Source organism: Nicotiana sylvestris, chromosome 1, assembly GCF_000393655.2.
Source record: "Nicotiana sylvestris chromosome 1, ASM39365v2, whole genome shotgun sequence".
In the NCBI taxonomy this organism is placed as follows: domain Eukaryota; kingdom Viridiplantae; phylum Streptophyta; class Magnoliopsida; order Solanales; family Solanaceae; genus Nicotiana; species Nicotiana sylvestris.
Window position 1 is genome coordinate 15419742 of NC_091057.1, and position 19922 is coordinate 15439663.

At 35.0% G+C, this 19922-nt stretch overlaps 2 protein-coding genes across 4 annotated transcripts; one reads left to right on the forward strand and one right to left on the reverse strand.

Moving 5' to 3' along the window:
• Nucleotides 1-620: 620 nt before the first annotated feature.
• LOC104242247 (uncharacterized) lies at nt 621-8348 on the reverse strand. The gene is made up of 6 exons (XM_009797269.2): nt 8087-8348; nt 5032-5157; nt 3487-3570; nt 3313-3390; nt 2917-3036; nt 621-1029 (listed from the first exon to the last, which is right to left on the reverse strand). The coding sequence occupies exons 1-6, from the start codon at nt 8258-8260 to the stop codon at nt 862-864; spliced, it is 750 nt and encodes a 249-aa protein (XP_009795571.1). The 5' UTR covers nt 8261-8348; the 3' UTR covers nt 621-861.
• A 1816-nt stretch (nt 8349-10164) lies between these two features.
• On the forward strand, nt 10165-19361 carry LOC104242246 (vacuolar protein sorting 38). Of its 3 annotated transcripts, none has more exons than XM_009797265.2 (6): nt 10165-10657; nt 13319-13525; nt 15813-15993; nt 17298-17440; nt 17755-17982; nt 19052-19361. In XM_009797265.2, the coding sequence occupies exons 1-6, from the start codon at nt 10478-10480 to the stop codon at nt 19166-19168; spliced, it is 1056 nt and encodes a 351-aa protein (XP_009795567.1). In that variant the 5' UTR covers nt 10165-10477; the 3' UTR covers nt 19169-19361. The 3 variants fall into 3 exon arrangements, with proteins under 3 accessions (XP_009795567.1, XP_009795568.1, XP_009795569.1); XM_009797266.2 differs by having other exon boundaries at nt 10491-10657; nt 13285-13525; XM_009797267.2 differs by having other exon boundaries at nt 10491-10657; nt 13297-13525.
• The last annotated feature ends 561 nt before the right edge of the window (nt 19362-19922 follow it).

Sequence of the window (19922 nt, forward strand, 5' to 3'; positions counted from 1 at the left end):
GCCTGCAATGTCACAACCTATACGTATATATGAAGATCAAACAATTTAAATATCGATTATGAGAAATATCAAGCAGTGTTTGAAATTTATTTCTGTTCATCTTTGAAATCTGTTTCTGTTCATCCCTATGATAATATTGATATGAGAAATAGTTATCACAATGTTCAGGGACACAGGTTTCCATTTTAGCCAGGCAAGAGTCTGCAATCAAATTCTCTCCGAGACTTGTGCAGTCATCAGATAATATCAGGCAAGGGAATCCTCCGGCGTTAACCGGTGAATTTCTCCTAAAAATAATATCTATGTAAAATATATATTAAACTATTAATGTATAATATATATGTGAGTTTTATTTAATACAAATAATACATGTGGCAAGTTAAGAAAATGACACATGGCGAAGTTAAAGTCAAAAAAATGACTAGGTTAGTTCTGTTAGATACATGGGTAAGTTTGAGCCCAAAAACAAACATTAGGGGCATTTGGGGACCAATAAATTAATGGAGGGTATTTTTGAGCCATTTTCAATACGTTAAGGGTATTGTTGGCCTTTTTTCGTAGTTTAAAACAAATTCAGTTTGCCAAACGACTAATACTTCAAAACTATAGGGAGTAGCTTTTTTCCCCCAATCATCAACATATATACACTTTGACATCTTCTATTAACATGCATGCAAAGCTAAACAAAAATAAGCATGATTTAAAAGAAAATACATCTGTAGGCTGTAGAAAAAACTTTCCAATCTCATCACCAGTACTGATCAAAATCCTGCATAATCTCAATCCATATTAAAAAGAAATATGAGAGACCATCCTTTACAGTTGACATTTTTTCTTTACCTAATATATGGATCATAGGATTCAAAAGAAGGGATTTTTAATTGCACTGTTCAACTCATGTCCAGCTGAATAAAGCACATCCATGTCCACTTTTTCTCTTGGCAAGTACAAGAATTCACCCCCTTCAATTTTTTCAAATCCACATAGCTCAAGAAATTCGATGCCTCCTAGTAATTTGCCAACCCTTTCCTGTAATCGAAATGTCAAAACAGGATTTTAAGTGTCATGAAACTACTTTTGGCTGAGGTATCTATCATAAATTCATAATTATAGAATTCTGAGAACATTTTCAAGAATCCTATCAGTTCAACATGATTCTATGGCTGATATAATCTACAATTAGGTGGTGATGACACATAGCCAACCAACCAACACCCCCATACAGTGGCAAATGCAGAATTTAGACATTGTGGATTGAGAGAGTGAGTTCTGAAAGATACAACTGTTGGGAAGCCGAATATATAGAGAGTGATTCAATCACAACTACTATATCTAAAGGTAGCTAATAAATAGTAAATGAGACAATAAAAAAGAACACCAGAAGTTTACGAGGTTCGGCAAAATTTGATTTTCTGCCTAGTCGTCGGAAACAATCAACTCAAACTTTATTTCACTCCAAAAATACAAGTGAAATACTACAAGAGAGAAAGAAGACTCAAATGCCTTAGGAGATAAGAAGGCAAGTGAGAGGTGTTTACAAATAAACAAAATCCTTGCTATTTATAGAAGGAAAATGACCTTAATAATGTCATGCATGACATCACATAAAGTGTGATCATGCAACATAAATGCATGAAAAATGCATCTACCAATTTCTTCCTAAAAGCAGACTTGCAAATGTTTACACTAATTCACATGAATCTTGTCAAATTTAACAATAACAAACTCTTATCTATAATTGTTCTTCGCACATCTATATAAAATTCGAACGAAGCATTGAATTATGCCGAATTGGCAAACCCATGGTTGGATCCGCCACTGCTCCCATAGACCCTTTGGGGAACAACTCGAAACAAAAGAAGGGGAAAAAAGAAGTGTGGGGTATTAAAAACGGATCACGGTAATAGTCTTTATGGAGCTTGGGAGCTGACTTAGCTTTAAAACATTCTGAACCAAGTACTTACACCTGGTTGGGATCCCCAGTAAAGTTTGCTCTCAGTATCCTTCAATAGGGTTATGATCCCTTGACACATGTCCTGCTCACTAATTGATCGACAAGATTTCTTTAATTAAAAAACTACTTTAACCATGGTTATGTTTCTCCTTTCTCATGACTAACCTCCCTAGGTCTCTCAGATATTCTTCTTTTAACCCTTTTTCAAACAGGCCATCCTTGCTAATCGCGGCCTTCATCTTCCCTTTTTTGTTCTTTTCTTCTTGTTTCCCTTCTATGCTGTCTACAACTAGTATTTGATCAATTTGCAGGATTAATTAGTGGGTGGTGGAGATAGGAATCTTCTTAACAAGTATCCTCACTTTCCTCACCTATGAAAATACTTTCAAGTCTATTATGATCACTGTTATTTTCACTTTATTCGTTTTAAAATTTAAGTATAAAGAAGATGATTTTTCCATTTTGCCTTGCTGTTGGTAAGGATTTCTGATATCTACACACTAAAATTATGTTATATAGAAAATATTGATGAGGTATTTGTGTCGAAAAATCGAAGACATAGGTGAAGAAAGATGCTCCAAAGGCGTTCTGGCAGAGTAGCCAACGGAGTTTTGTTGTCTCTGTTTCAAGAAGAGAGACATAGCCATGGTTAAATTAGTTATTGAAGTAAAGAAATCTTGTCCATCAACTAATGAGCAGGACACATGTCAAGGGATCAGAACCCTATTGAAGAATACTGGAGCAAACTTTACTGGAGGGAATCCCAACACCTTAAACCCGCCTTCCACCCCTTCACTACTATAAGGAATTATATGAACTCGAGCTCTAACGATGTTATAGAAAGGAAGGATAACAGGAGCTTTCCTCTTGACTGAATTCAAAGGTTAGGGATGAGCACAACTTATAAGTAAATATAAAACAAAAACAATGGCCACACTCGCTTTTAATTCATAAATACTCACCTGGAAAGCAGCATTACTGAGTCTAATTTTACGGTATTTCTCCTCATCTGGATTTGTCGCCACATTCTTAGCATAAGTTAGCAGTGTGTTGAAAGAGTTCTTGACTTTGGCCTCATCATCCTAGTCCACCAAAGGAAATCAACAAAAAATCAGTTTAAAACAATAAAAGATTGAAAGGACAATTCATTCAATTATGGAACAAAGCCACACAAAGTAATAGAAGACTCGAACAATAGGCCATCTCAGTTCCTAAGTGTGTTTGTTGTTGGAAGACCCTTGTTATTGTATACTTCAAAAACTTCAGCGCTTTATTAAAGGTCCACTAGAGCCCTTATGGCTCTAACTATGACTATGAGAAAGAAGAGAAAGTTGGACGTAAAATAGCAGAAACATTACCATGTGATTCAGTTTGATAGTCCCGAGGCACTCACTCATCTGCTCTGCCGTTGTAGCTGGACTGACTGGCAATGAACTCTACAACATTAATTTAAAAGGTAACTTTAGTAGGGACAAGCATGTCCGAATTGGATCAAAACCATATCCACAGATTTCAACAGCACAAATGCACACCTTTTCTTCCTCCAAAAGAGGTCTCAAAAGTTTCGCGAGAGCAGGATTTCGTGGTGGCAAACCTAGCAGTTTTCTGGTTTCTGCCTGCGAAATAAATATATTTGTTCATCAGATGGCACTTGATTGATCTGGATGAGGTGTAACATGGTCATCAACATTAGCTAAGTTGATTGTAAAAAGCAAGAATGTGCATATTCTGAATAAATATGTTTGTGCATGAACTGACATTAACCGATACATTTCGCTTTCAAAGACAAAAAAAATAAGAATAACAAACAAAAGAAAGATCCAAATCAAGGAAAAAAACAAATAGGATTACGTGATCCACATTACACCTTATATCTTCCTAAACATACCAAATCCTACAATTTGCCTGCATCCTTGTCATTGCCCTTTTCGTTCTATAAATTTGGAACAACAAAGAAAGAAAGATTAGGTTGTATCTTCCTAGACAGTTCAAATTCATTTTCTGCAAATGATCAACCTCATTGTATCCATATTTAAAGCTTCTATTCTCTTTCAGTTAAAGAATGCAAGTATTTAGTAAAACAAGAGTGGAGTGCATTACAGGTGCATAATGTGCCATAGTAAGAAAAATAAGGCAATAATTTGTTCGATAAGTAATCAAAGATTTTGTAAATGCTTGTACTAAGACAGTGCGACAAGGTGTAATTACAGGCTGCGCAGATCCCCTATTGTGTTGAAAGTTGAATCATCTACAATTACTAGGTTGCACTAAAAAGCTAGCAAAAAAATACATCTTTGTTTGAGGCTATGAATATTTCTCCTATTGCCTTAAAAAATTCTGCTATTTCTTTCAAGCCAAACAATCCCACAAAATGGCTTGAGGCATTACATACCTCTTTAAGGCAATAATTTGCATACTTCTGTTAAGAATATAATCATTGTTTAGTGTCCAAGTAAACTCAGGAAATCGTACCACCCCAAACCCAAAACCTTAAAAGGTAAAAAGGGTGTAATCTTAATGCAAACAGAAAAATAACAAGTTGCCTTATAGATCGTATTGGAAATTTAAAAAGTCAATCTCAATCACAAAATTACCAAGTAATTAAAATTTCCTCATTTGCTAGTTAGTGTCTGTTTACAATAAAGTGAAAGTAGCCACAACAGTATGGTTTTCAGATATTATGTTTCATTACTCCTTGACCTGGTGAATCGCAATTTCAGGTCACAACAGGTTACAAAGAGAAATAATGCCAATGCAGCTTATTAAAAAATAAACCGGTAAAAATCTGACAGCAAAAGGTCAAAGCAGGATATAAGCTCACTCCCTGAGTAATTATAGCACACCGAAAGGATAATTAGTAGTGTGGAGAAAGTCTTACCCTAGAATGTTTACCGAAAATCAATAAGAAAAGTACAAGTTCTCATACCTGAGCGCAAAAGGATATTTGTCAATCTGTACGAAATGCAAATTTTCATTTCTAGCCGTTTAGACTGTCTTCTAGCCATTTAGCAATCAGCATAACTTACTGACATGTTCTTAGCAGAATCAAAATTCTTAGTCACATTAGGATTTCTTACCTTAATAATTTCTTCAAATTGCTGATGAAGTTTCTCCCTGGCTCTTCTTTCTTCCTCTTCTGCCACCTCTGCTGTCTTGTCCTGAAATTTAGTATGCCCAGTCCTCTTCGCATGAAAATCAAACTCCTTCATAAATCAAAACCCAAAAGTTCCCATAAGCTGCATGTAGAGGCTATACCAACTATTGAAAATAATACCGTAATTTAACTATTGGAACTCCTATCAAAACTAAGGCGTAGTTTGATTAGCAGACACACTATATACGAATTACAGTACATGGATCGGACTGCACCTTAATGTATGATGCATAATCTAAAACATGTGCTTGTTTTAAATTGAAAGTTTGTTTCAAATAATACCCTCACCTAATATTACATTGCTTCATCTAATCTAGTATTGGTATCATACGCGATTAGATATTATTATGTAATATAATCAAAACTTAAATTTTTAATCATCTCTTATTTTAAGTAGAAACCTTAAATTACATGAAATGAATAAAGTAATCCTGCATTCCTCCTCTAAACATGGAAAGTTTGATATAAACACTTCAATAATGTTATGACAAACATTTTTAGAAACAAATGAGAGATGGTTAATTAAACAGGTAACACTTTAAGGGAAACTTTTTCCATTTTACGAGGTCTTATGCAGGAATTGCAAATTCATGTACTATTATTTCATATCATATTTGCTATAAAATAATATGAAAGCTACATCATAATTGATGCAGGAATTATTAAATCGAAACCAAAGAAAGGAAAACAAACACCCAATACTTAGTGTGGAATATTCCAAGATTATTTCACGTAACAAGACGACCAGTAAGAAAATTAGGCCTAGATTTCCAAGAATTGCAATGGCAACATTCTCTAGCTATATCAATGGTTCAATTTTCATAGTAGTACTTAGTAACTGGAATCATCAAGACTTAGGGGTCGTTTGGTAGGGTGTATAAGAATAGTGCAGAATAAGGTGTATTAGCAATGCATGCAAGTGTTAGTAATGCAAGCATTAGTTATGCAGATATTATTTCTTATTTACTGTTTGGTGTGGTAAATTACAAATTATAATGCATTGCAAATTTTTTGAAGAAAAATAGTTGTTTACAAAATGCCCTCCATATTCTCTAGCTTTAAGGGACTTTAAGGACAATTGTGTCATTAACCATACCAATGCATGCATTAATAGCCTTGGTATTACTAATGCCATGGTTTTCTATGCATTACTTATACATAGGATAATACCAAGTATGATGTATAACTAATACAAGTATTAGTTATACACAAGTTGAAAAAATGTACCAAACAAGGTATTAGCAATGCATAGAGCTAACGAGTTGAAAAAATGTACCAAACAAGGTATTAGCAATGCATAGAGCTAACGCTTGCATTATGTTTTCTAATAACTCCTACCAAACGACCCCTTAAAGTATTAGGCTTAGCTATACTATTCAACTGCACTGTAATGTAGATGTTCCCGAGCTATATACTGCATCAATTGTCTCCCGAGCTAGGAGAGAAAGTTTCAAGTACCTTGGGTCTGTTATACAAGGGAATGATTGTCAGATTGGTTTGCTTGTTATTGCCTTTTCCCTTTTGCCTCCCTGAGCTGAGGGTCTTCTGAAAAAAGCCTCTCTTTAAAGGCAGGGGTAAGGTTCGCTTACATTCTACCCTCCCCAGATCCCACTTGTGGGACTACACTGAGTTTGTTGTTCTTGTAATTCTCATAACTGCATAACCATAACTATCAACATCCCTAACTGCCATTAAAGTTAAGAATGTAAGGTGCAATTATTCCCAAAATTGCATCAGCTACATTCGAGAAGCTATAGCAACAATTCACTAGCACATCAAAACTCCCATTGAAATTCATAGTATAATGCATATTATCATCAAATTGCAGGGTCTGCATTCATAAGTTACTTATATCTACAGTTCATCGAATTGCTACGTCTACATCAGGGGCGGATCTACAATGTAAGCTATGGGTTTGGCCGAACCCAGTAACTTTGGCCTAGTCACTATTTAAGTGTTAAGAACTTTCACTAAATATGCAAAAATATTAAATCTTGAACCTATTTATTAATACTCGAGATCGCGGTCCTAGACCTTCCAAACCCATAAAGTTCAAATCTTGAACCCGCCTCTCATCTGCATTCATAAGCTACATCTAAAGTGTAGTTGTCGCATAGCATAACCTATAACAATTATAACAACTAGAATTCCCGATTTTTCATCCAAAGTTACGCTATTCTTATTAGTTATCATCAATTTAATCATTCCATGAACTACGCTTCAATCACAAACTTATCAAAAATATCTCATCCAAATTTTGAGTATCAGCCCTACATTCACACAAGATATTATAATAATCTGAAGGAGTATATCTTAACTAATACTACAATTTTTGAGATCGAAACAGCGAGTCTCTTATCATGAGTTTGTTTTGTACGAAGACCGTATATTAACTTTTTACACTGCCTGGTTAAGCTACCTGCAATAACAGCTAACTGTTTAAAATAAGCATGATTTAGTAACTTGAAAATACAGTAAACAACATGCAATAACATGTTAAATATGGTAGTGTAAAAATTCTTTAAACTATCAGAGGCAAACAGAGGCGGATCCAGGATTTAAATCCTATGGATTCAACTTTCAAGGTTTTAGCGTTGAACCCACTATATTTTTAAAGTTATAGGTTCATATTTACTATTTTTGCAATTTTAATGAATTTTTCCTATAAATTTTTACATTGCGTCGAAAGTTATGGATTCAATTGAACCCGTCGGTTCAACACTACATTCGCCCTTGAAGGCGGAACCAAGATTTGAAGCTTACGAGTTCAGGATTCTAATCATTTTAAGTTACTTGGTTCTAAAGTAATAATTTGTGCGTAGTTAATGGATTTCTTAAGACAAGTACTTACTAGTTCAGCCGAACCCATAATCTACGCACTAGCTCCGCCCCTGAGTGTATATAACTTAAACCGCTCAATTATTATAAAAACTTAGCGACTGACAAATAATAATGAGGAAAAAGGCAAAAGGTATTACTGTTTTACAGAGGCAAGGTTTGCCGCAAGCGGTGCAAACGAGGTGGCGAATTGGCTCAGTGGACTCGCAGAAGTTGGTGTGGGAAATGTGCTTTACGTGCTGTTCTGCTTCTTCTACGGACTTCAACAGAGTTCTGCAGTCACCACATTGCAATAATAATTTCTCTGCCGCCATTGCTGCTGCTCTCTCAATTTGGTTTTCTTGACAGACGGAGTTATGGGTATTTATAGTTTTTCGTGTGACATCTCTAGCCACTTTCAATTGTTCGATTTAAAACGTAGCCATAATTTACAATGTAGGTAAATTTTAACCGGATTAGGCAAACTTTGGGAGATTTGCACAAATAGGATGATTTTAGGCCACTGTTTATGTTTCGTCCTATTTAAGGAAGTTTTACAAAAATAACCTTAGTGCTACACAACCGAAAGAATGGAAAAAGTATGGTTGTTGACAAACGTTAGACAGACATTGTTTATATTTTGGTGCTAGCCATTTTTAATGGTGCTATTTAAAACATAGCCGCAATTTATAATGTAGGTAGATTTTAACCGGACTAGGCAATTTTTACAAATACGATTGGTTTTAGGCCATTGTTTATATTTTGTCCCTATTTAAGGAAGTTTTTAACGATAGCCTCGACGGTAGATAAGGGTGGATATCGATCGGTTCGGTTATGAATATAATCGGTTTAGCATATCAGTTATCGGTTTATAGATTTGATAAACCGATAAGCGAACCGATAAGATATCGGTTATCGGTTAATCGGGTATCGATCATTATCGGTTCGGTTATCGGTTTACCCGATAAGATAACTTAATCTAGAGTTAAGCAAAAAAGAGAAGACAATTCACTTGAGTTGAGCAAAAAAGAGAAGAATTCACATATAGTATTCTACCCATTTCTGCGTTCTGTTCGGTAGCCACAACTAGAATAGTACTAATTCTTCAACAACAATTGTCCAAATACATTCATAATAATACAAAGTAGTAGCAATTTTACCTTAAAATTAACAAGTTCAAACATACAGTACTCACATAATACCTGCACTTCCACAAGTATTGAAGCCCTCAAAGGCTCAAACAGTCCAAAATAAACTGGATGTTGTTTGTCAAATGTCTAACCTGAAAAAAGAAATTGATAGTAGGTATAGGCGGCACAACGTGAGCTCACAAAATTAAGAAACGAAAATAAAAATAAAGAATCTTTAGCAACTAAAAATCCCTATACGAAGATGAATTTTGTTATAGAAATTAAAAGCCTAATGTACAAGACTAAAGACTTACACTAGGAGTAACTAGTAATGTCTATGAAGAATGAAGGTGAAACAACTGAAGACTGAAGAGTGCGACTGAGAAAGAATCGGAAAGAATGAGAAACCCTAGCATATGTATATACTTAAGGGTAAAGTCGCAATTTCATTAATGCTTATTGGGTTATCGGTTAACCCATTAACAAAATTGGCAAACCGAGGCCCGAACCGATAACTCAATAGTGAAAAAATTATAAACCATTACCGAACCGTTAACCCAATAACCCGATACCGACAACCCAATAAACAATTAACGGTTCGAATTATCAGTTTTACCCGATATATGCCCAGCCCTAACGCTAGATGATGCTATGACAAAAACTTAATACATAATTATTACATACAGAATCATGCACTAGTTTTAGTGGATGAATAAATTTCATATGTGTTGTTCACACATTTATTGAAGATTCAATTTTATTTTTGTTCATAAATGAGCAAGTGTAAAGGAAAATTTGCTTACTTCTCTTCTTACCTCCGGGGAAGTAGGGTCAATTAGTTTTGTGACTCTTTACAAACTTGTTTTTAATTTTATAATTTTATTTTTTTATATATACATGAAAGATTTATTTTTTACATGTATAAAATCTATTTTTTTACACATAAAAAATCTAAAAATATTATTTTTTTAATTTTAAAATTATAAAGGGGTATCATATACAAATAACCCGAAATATATAAGGTTTTCTGTTCTCAATAACTTAAAACAAAAGAAAAATTGAAAAGAAAAGCTGCTTAAATAGGAAATACGAATACTAGTATATTTTTACAATATTCTAGTTCCTCTCAGCCTAGACACCATTCCGCACCCATTTCAAGAAAGTGATCAAACAAAAGTGGAAAACCATTCGATCCAAAACACAACCCCCAAAATAAGCAATAAGCCCATCTTTCCCCTTTTCAATTTGCTTGTTTCTCAAAACCCTCATTCCAAAAATATTTTCTTGACTTCTCAAAATGGGATTTTGGGTACCTTAATTTTTCAAGATTTGAAGTACCCATGATGAAAAACCATGATTTTCAACTACCCTTTTTGAATTATTCAAAAATTCAATCAAAATCTTGCGATTTTTTAGTTGTGAATGGAATCAAAGAAATTAGCTTTAATGCAAAATCAAGAAGACCAAAAAAATGCGAAGTTAGTAATACAATGGGAAGATTATGAACAGGAATTAGCACGTTTGTGTAGCCTCACATCTGCTCTTAATGAAGCTAAGAAGAAGAAACAATTGGTTCAGCAGAAATTACAGTCCCTTATACAGGTAAATTACTTTTTACTTTTTTCCCTCTGAAGTTGGCTTGATTGAAGATGATGTTGTGGTTGTTTTGAATCTTGGTGAAGAGAAATGAAGTGAACATTAATTGCTAAGTATAGGGGCAACAACATTCTTGGTGGACCTTAGTGATACTAATAAAAAAAATCATTTTTTTTGGACGAGCTCACCGATACAATACAAGATGAGGTCACGTGGTGTATGCTATTTCCTGATGATATTGTGCCAATTGACGAAATTAGTGAGGGTGTCAACCAAAAGCTTGAATTATGGAGCACTCTGGAGAGTAAGGGTTTTAGGATAAGTAGAAATAAGACGGAATATATACACTGCGGTCAACATAAGAAGAATAAAATTGAGGTGAGATTAGACGGGATTGCATTGCCTAAATGTAAACAATTCAGATAATTAGGCTCGGTGTTCTAAGAGAATAGAATGGAATGATAGATAAAAATGTTACACATAGAATCAAAATCAAATTGTTGAAATGGAGAAGTACTATAGGGGTGTTATGTGATAAAAGGATACCCACCAAAATTAAAGGTAATTTGTATAAGACCAACAATGTTATGCGGAAGTGAATGTTGGCAGTTAAAGCTAATGCATCCACAAGATGAGTGTCGTTGAGATGTGAATGTTAAGATGCGTGTGCAGTCATACAAAACTAGACAAGATAAAATTAGAGAAGATCTCTTTAGATGGTATAGTCATGTCCTCCATTGACCGTCAAATCCACAGGTTTGAAATGTGAAACTATGATTAGTTAAAAAAATGTTAAAAGAGGACGAGGTAGACCGATAATCACTTGAAGGAAGTTGCACAATGGAAGTAAAAGATCTATATAAGAGATACCTATTAACTGAGGATGTGCTTTAGTCATGTTAGTACTTTATTTATCTTTCGGAGCTTCTTTGTGTTTACTTTTTACTTCAAAACGATAATAGAATAATGTCTGATTGTAGACCGGAAAACAGTCAGTTAGGTCATCTTAATTGAACCTGGTTAAGTTTTCATGTTCCTATATGACAGTTCTTTGCTTTTCCGAGCTCTTTTGGAGAACAGAATTGTTATGCCTTTATGATGCAAGTGTATTAGCTAATATCTTATGTCTGGTTTCAGTAAAACCTAAAAAAATAAATAAATAAAAACATTTAAGTTTTTGTTCTTCTCTTTCTGTTTTATGCTAAGAAATTACAGTGGGTGACTGCATGACTTTGACAGATTCTGGAAATCATATTTTGGTTTTGTTTTTCTGTATTTCAAACTTATAAGGAGAGTGATCCTATTGTAGACTAGGTTGTAAAATACAGTGTAATATGCAAGGGTAAGGTTTTCAATGGATTCTTAGTTAAGCAATTGAGTCAGTAAAATGAAAATGAGGAAGTTTCATTGTTTTTAAGTTCTTTATGCCCAAAGTTCAGACTACCAAGTCGACCTGTAATTCTCTTTCTCTGGTGTATATGTAAACTGATGTTGGATTACAGGGACTCACTAGATAAGTAACAAGATCAGAAATTTAATTTTAGCTTCAATGTGATTGTGTTGTTTGTTTTGTTTTTTGGTTCTATATGAACAAAAATAACATCTGAAACTTTTGTTAAAATTGTTTGATCAACTTCTCTAAAAGTTTAAGCTGTGAGAGAGTACTCTTTTTTATTTGTTTAACTATATTTTCAACATGCCCCTCATGTGGATGGTTGAGGTGAAGATTGAATTCAGAATCTTCTGATGACACCATGTTGAAATTTGTTTGTTGATAGCTGTGATGTACGGGCCACCTTGTGCCCACCTCGACTAATTGCGAAGGTACTTGCTAGTTGCTACCTTCAACCAACACGAATACCGGGTAAGTCTCCACCAAGGCTTGGTCAAAGAAGAAATCACCTAGTATCTTTGTCTCCGCTGGGATTTGATCTAAAACTGGAACATCTCTTCAGAGTCAACTGTTTTTCTTCTTTTTTGACATAGTGAAAACAACCCTCCAACACCCCCCCCCCCCCCCGGGGACCATTCGACGATGGCTTTTACCACTTTTCATCATTTCTTCCAACTTCATGGTTAGAGGTGGAGGGTCTTGCCACTAGGTATCCCACACTAGGCTCTTGGAGTTAACTACTTCAGACTTGACTAACCTCTCTTTTGATTTAAATGAGTTTAAGGTGCAACAAGAGTGTAAATTTGGATGACAATGTGCTCCTGATTGTGACATTTTATCAAATATTCCACATTTTTTTGCTAAGTTATCTGAAAAAGTAACGGTACCAAGGGAAATGTGTAGTCAATTACCACAATTATATTCTAATAGTACTATAATTTGAACATGGTGTAGCAAAAGAAAGTGGTTATTCTTCTTGTTTAGTCTTAGAGGTACAGCTGTTTCTCTTTCTCTATGGCCTCAACATTGGGTTGGTAAATTCCTGAAGGGAAATTAGATGAAAAGTTAATGTTGAGATTCATACTTTCAGGGCTTCCTCTCTTTCCCCTTTATTCTTACCATTTTGTGCTACTAAATTTTAGAGAAGTGGAAATAATAAGTTGCTTTTTTATGCTTTTGACTTCTATGTTTTGACACTGTCTCTCCTTTCCTTTTTATTTTTTGGGCTTTAATGAATTAGCCCGCTTGTTAGCGGGCGGCGATATGGTTTCCAGGTAGAAGCAGAGTCACTGAGTCGTTCGAATGAGCTTGATGAGATGAAAGAAAAACTGGATTCCAGAAAATTGGTGATGGGAAACATGTCGATGCATTCTAAAGTTGTCAAAGAGAAAGTCAAGAAGCAAGAGGAGCAACTCAGTAATGACATCAGGTCATTGTTGGTTGCAGGGACTTCTCTTTCTGGAGCTAGCAAGCGCTTGCAGGTATCTTAGTATTTCAAAACTGTTTATTCCCCCCCTCTATATACATATATCTACATCACCTTCTATAAATGTGTTCCATCCCAAAAGAATGTTTAATGACCTGCTTTGCATTATTTGCAACCCTTAGAAATCTTTATATGATTTTGAAATAGAGTGGGGCAATTGCAGATATGGAAAGCCTTCCAATTGATTCTTGTCAGATGATAAAGCCTGTCTTCGGAGTGGCTCGCATTCCAGCTCCTTCAAATTGATTTACTCAACTGGTTTTCTATTGAATTCCTAATTGTGCTTCTTTAAGCACTTTTTAGCCGGATATATAAAGAATTTTCTATTGTTTAAGTGACACTGTTGGTTTATTCTGTGACGTCTTCTTTGATAGAGCTTGAATGACACATTCTATCTGTCCCTTTTTTCCCCATACCCTCCTCCTTCTCGCTCCTCCTTTCTGCTTTAGCTTCGATGACTTTGGTGTTCTGAATTAAGAATATTTGTCAGACGAAAACAGTGTTGTGTTCGTCATGTCAAATGGAAGATTGAATCATAGAGCATGGAAACCAAAATATTCTGTTGTGCAATGGGTTTTTCAACATTTTTTGGTAGAAGTCTGTTCTAATCGGGGAAGGGCAAAGCATGTTACTTGGTTGTTGGTGAAATAGGATTATCTGTGAAAAAAGAATTATATTTTCTTTGTTGTCTAGAGTAGTTAATTGGCCTTGTCCTGCATTTGTCTGGATGTTTCTCTATTCGCTGGTAATAGGGGTTTCATTTATTTTCTCCTGATGTATTACTCCCCCTTTGAGTACTTCACGGTGCCATTGGCCATCTGGACCACTGCTGGTTTCTGCTGTGGCCTATGTTTTACTGGTCCTTCGATACTTCGGGGCACCATGTTGACCACTATTGATTTTACGGAAAAGGGTTAAAAATGCCCCTAAACTATTGGAAAAGGTTTAAAAATATCCTTCATCCACCTATTGGGCTAAAAATACCCCTCCATCTACCTTTTTGGTTCACTTATGCCCTTTGACTGTAAGGTCAATGCTGAATTAAAAATAATTATTACTACCTCCGTTTCATATTAGATGAGGTAGTTTGACTCGGCACGGAGAAGAAGACTTTTGAAACTTGTGGTCTTAAAAGCTAAATGGGTAAAAGGTTTGTGGGGCCATGACATTTGTGTGGCTATAAAAGCTTCTCATTAAGGGTAAATGGGTAAAATGAAGAGTTTAAAGTTGAATTATTTCCAAATTTAGAAATATATCATTTGTTTTGAAACAGACTAAAAAGGAAAGTACCTCATCTAATATGAAACGGAGGGAGTATTTAAATTCCACGTGACAACTTCTTATTGGTCGAAATTAAAATATCTAACCTAGTAGAAAGACTAACCCATATCTAACCGTTTTTCGAACTAACCCGCCCCAAACATTGACTCGACCCGAATAAAAAGTTCAACTAAAAAAAGACGTGCCACTTCCATCTAACTCTGGGTTATCTATACCCCTACTGTCATACTTTGGAACAAAAATACTCCTATTTTGGATGGAGTGCCACGTGGCAGCACCAGATTAAAATGACCCATTTTTTTTTACCCGACCCGTTTTAAAACCCCCCACAATCTGACCCCTATTTTCATTTTTTTCAGTTTTTTTTTTAAAAAAAAAATGCTTTAAAAAAACTGGAAAAAATGAATTTTTTTTTTCAAAAACAAAAATATTTTTTTCAGTTTTTAAAAAACGAAAATAAAAAACATTTTTTTTTTCTGTTTTTACAAATTCTTTTTCAGTTTTTACAAAAAAAAAAAATGCTTTAAAAAACTGAAAAAAATGGAAAAAAATATTTTTTTGTAAAAACAGAATTGTTTTTTGTAAAAACTGAAAAAAATAAAAGAAGACTTTATTAAATTAGTGGACTACTGGTGCATTAGTTTAAAAAAGCGAAAATATTTTGCAAAATATTTTTTTTTAAAGTTTTACAAAAAGAATAATAATTATTTTTAATTCAGCACTGACCTAATGGTCAAAGGGCATAAGTGAACCAAAAAAGTGGATGGAGGGGTATTTTTAGCCCAATAGGTGGATGAAGGGTATTTTTAAACCTTTTCCAATAGTTTAGGGGTATTTTCAACCCTTTTCCGTTGATTTTAATATGCTTTTTAGCATGGACTTTATCTTTCTAAGTTCCTTGTTAAGTTGAAAATTTTACATCGTTATCTGTCTGCCCTCTAGTTTTCGTAGCTTCACTTAACCACTCTTTAATTCCGAAAAGTCTCATTTTCTCCATGCAGGATGCAAGTAGGTCCTTTGCTGGAGAAAGGGGTTATGGTCGTCTCAGAACTTTGCAGAGAGTATTCAGAACGAGACAACAGTATATGGTGTCTCAAGTTCAGCTGCTTTATCCTGTGAGGATTGCAATTGGACAGGCACCTGAGCAAGAACTTGAATCTTTCAACAACTGTTCCAACTCAGGTAATGGATCTTAAGATTACTGTTTTAAAAAATGGATCTTATGATGACTTGTTTTGTCAATATTGCAACGTGTGCGCTCATGCATGAAAAATTTGAAAAAGGGTTGATTATCAAGGCAGAGTTTATCAAAAGATTTAGTTACCTTTTGATACTACATTATCACACCTTTCACTTGTTAGAAATAGGACCACAGTTGCGCTCGAGAAGTACTTCTGAGAGACAAAGGTTTAATATCTTGGTCTGCTTCTTTTAGTATCAAGCCTTAAGATCATTGTGACGTTGCTGCTACTAGAGTGAATTTGAAAGCCTAACATATGGAATGCTAGGCAAAGTCCTCTGTTTCTTGCCTGGTATCTGGAATAGTTTTCTTTTGTTGCAGCATTAATTGGACCTAAATTCTCCTTGATTCTTGCATTTAATGCATTATGTCGAGCAAAGTTGAAGACGTACACATAAGTGTTCCCACAAGAATCTATTCATTTGTCCTGAGAGCATAATCTCTTCGTTAGTGCGGATCGTTCTTGTTTGCTTTTATTGATCCATTTATCATAATAGAAATTTGAGTGGAGTTATAGTTGGAAGTGATATAACTAAAGGAGAAAATGTATCGAGGAGCAATTTTCTCAGTGAACATGGGGTGGCACTGAACTACCACATCTTTGTGGGATTGTCTTCATAGTTGGAAGTGATATAACTAAAGGAGAAAATGTATCGAGGAGCAATTTTCTTAGTGAACATGGGGTATAAATATCGAGGAGCAACATGGGGTGCACTGAACTACCACAATTTTCTTTGTGACTCAAGTTTCTGATATTGGCGATCCAAGTTTGGAAGCTCAGTGCACTCTCCTGAGAAAATTTCACCTCTGTTCCGCGAAGCCTAAAGGCTATGATTTGCAGATATTCATGAATTTCAGGAATGGATTCTAGTTGCTTAATTCACATCCTAGAAGAATCCTGCTTTGTCCTTTGGATGCAGTGATGCATATCATTGTTCTTTTTCTTTGATCAGTTGATACATATCATTATTCTTAATATGTTGTAAAAGTAAATACCTCAATTTTTGTTTCATTAGGTTTTGAGGAGGATTTTATAGCTGATGGTTCGAGTACTCTTAGTCTTGCTTCATTGGCTGTCATATCTTAGAAATCGTGGTGCCTTCTTGCCTAGTCTACCAAGTATTTGATAGTAATGGTTTTTTGTTGTTTTGATCATATGTTAAAAATGCAAAGAAGCAAACCAGAGTTGACAGTATCAAATAAACAAAGCAAACACCCATCTAAGTTTCCTTTTTTGCCTTTTCAGGTAACTCTGCCGGGTCAAAACCTTTAGACCAAGGAGCCTTGATCATTGCAGGTCTGCATTTAACCGTGTTCACGAAGATGAGCTTCTTTACTGATAAGAAGGAGGTTCAGAGGTCTGCAACTGCCCTGGGATATGTTGCACACGTGTGTTCTTTCTCTTTGCTTCACAACCTCTTTGTCTTTAATTGTATTTTTTTTTCCATTTTTGCTGTTTCATATTAATGTAGTTTTTCTCTTAAGTTGTCCTCTTCTCTGTGTCTTCTTGGTGTGTGTATTCATTTGCCTTGAAAGTCATTCAATTTCTTTCTGTAGAATACACCCAATGAAGATTTTACTGAAAAAAGGGGGAAATTTCCAATGATGCTTTGGTTCCCTTTATGTCATTTTGTTGATCATTGTTTGTAATTTAACATTAGTCTGCTAGTGTATATTAATCCAGCTTATCGATCTTCATGCAGGTGGTCGCACTTATTGCATCTTACTTACAAGTTCCTCTTCGTTATCCTTTGAGGTTAGGAGGATCTCGATCATATATCCGTGATTACGCACCTTCAATAGAGCCTTCGTCGTCTGATTTAACATCTAGTTCCTCAGTTTCCGCAAATTCAAGGCCCGTGGAATTTCCTCTATTTTTAGAAGGCCAAGACTCAACAAGAGCGGCTTATGCTGTATTCTTGTTGAATAAGGTTTGCTTTTTTATTCTCTATCTCTTTATATTTTTGCTCAAGGCTTTGTAAGAGTGTGTTTAAAATCCATGTACGAGAGAGAGAAATCAATTCTCCATGTACTATCTTTTCTGTCAATTTTATGATGCAAAATGTTCAATGGAATTGGATCTCTGATGCCACTTGCATTTTTAATTTACATATCCGTCTTTCGAATGCCCGTCTAGATATTAATCTTGGTATATTTGTGGAAATTGCCTTGAAGTTTAAGAAGAGAAAGTTGTGAAACAGTCTCCTTTCCCCGACGATATCTGTCCAATTTGATTCCAAGATGCTAATGAAGCATGGAGTCATAGTATTGTTATCCACCATCAATGAGACACTAAGTTATGCGATCTTCTTGACGTAAACTTTGTTCTCCTGTAACATTGAGAAATAATAAGTTTTGACCCCATGAAGAAACTTAGAAAGCCAGGTGGAGGCACTCCTTAGTATATAGGGTCTCATTTCGTAACCTTTTAATAGTAAGACCATTTTTGCAGGATTACTACTGATTAGCAAAATTTACTCTTCCAGAAAAAGAGTGGAATTTGACTATTGTTCCCTTTATTTTTCCAGTTTCCACGTGCCCAGGACAAATTATTTTGCACGTGTTAGTAGATGCTTGCACATGTTACCCCTATCCCCAGGGTAGGGGTAAGGTCTGCGTACACACTACCCTCCCCAGATCCCACTTGTGGGATTATACTGAGTTGTTGTTGTTGTAGTAGATGCTTGAGATTGTCAATGAGGTCTTTCAGCTTCCAGTTCTTGCCGTTCATACACTTTGACTTTTGTTGGTGCAATAAAATGACTTGTAAAAAAAATCTTGTGAAATTTGCTGACATGCATTAATTTTGTTTGTTTTTGGTATTTTTGGTTGAAGTTAACATTGGCAAGTTTAATTTGCGGACAGGCATTACTTTTGTTTGTTTTGCTTGTGGTCCGGTCCTTCCCCGGACCCGCGCATAGCGGGAGCTTAGTGCACCGAGCTGCCCTTTTCGTATTTTTGGTTGAAGTTAACATTGGCAAGTTTATTTTTGTTATGCAGGATTTAGAGCAACTTTTGAGTTATATTGGCGGCAGAAGTTTAGGGCCAAGACATGTACTTGCTAATTTGAAAGAGCTTCTCAGGACAATCCTTTCGCCAGAGTATATAGACACATGATTGTGAGATTTGAGGATCCCAATTGTAAGTTCATGTAAATGTACATCATTGTTATTTTTTTGCAGGTGCCAAATTTTCACATACAGCACCTTGCCTCGTATCTTTTGTCTGATCTTATATTAAAGACGTTGAATCCTAAAAGAAATGTAATGGTTTTGTTGGTTATGCAATTGTATCTCTATCATGGCTTCTATATTACCGTATTCATTTTTTGTTGTGCTTTCCTTGATTTGAGAGTCTATTGGGAATAACTTCTATACCTCCACAAAGGTATTAGTAAGGTTTGCGTATATTCTATCCTGGAAAAAAAAATAATCAGAAATAGCCAGATTTACAACTGGTAAATGGAAAATAGCCACCGTTTCAAAAGTAATCGTAATTTAGTCATTTTTTCATGTAAAGTTAAAATCTGAACAAAAATACCCTTAAAATTCTGGAAAATTCTAGTATAATATGCTGGAGTTCGAATTTTTTACATATGAAATATGTGCTGGAACTTCATAATGTGTTGGAGTTCTAACATAATATACTGGAAGTTTATTCACAAAAGTTCCAATGTCCAACATATTATACTTGAACTTTCCGTGTGCTGGAGTTCCAATATAATATGTTGGAAGGTTATGCACAGGAGCTCCATAATCCAGTATATTATGCTGGAATTTTTTGTTGTTTCAGTAAAATAGTGATTATTTTTAATGAATTTACAAATGCTGGTTATTTTTCAATTATCAATCCAAAAACTGGCTAGCCCGTG

Bases quoted from the DNA above. Each gene is read 5' to 3' on its own strand.
- LOC104242247 (XM_009797269.2), bottom strand. From the start codon at position 8,260: ATGGCGGCAGAGAAATTATTATTGCAATGTGGTGACTGCAGAACTCTG. The intron at 3,571-5,031 runs GTAAGAAATCCT...TTTATTTCGCAG, and splicing joins AATTTGAAGAAATTATTAAG to GCAGAAACCAGAAAACTGCT. The intron at 3,391-3,486 runs GTGTGCATTTGT...TTAATGTTGTAG, and splicing joins CTCTTTTGGAGGAAGAAAAG to AGTTCATTGCCAGTCAGTCC.
- LOC104242246 (XM_009797265.2), top strand. From the start codon at position 10,478: ATGGAATCAAAGAAATTAGCTTTAATGCAAAATCAAGAAGACCAAAAA. The intron at 13,526-15,812 runs GTATCTTAGTAT...TTCTCCATGCAG, and splicing joins GAGCTAGCAAGCGCTTGCAG to GATGCAAGTAGGTCCTTTGC. The intron at 17,983-19,051 runs GTTTGCTTTTTT...TTTGTTATGCAG, and splicing joins CTGTATTCTTGTTGAATAAG to GATTTAGAGCAACTTTTGAG.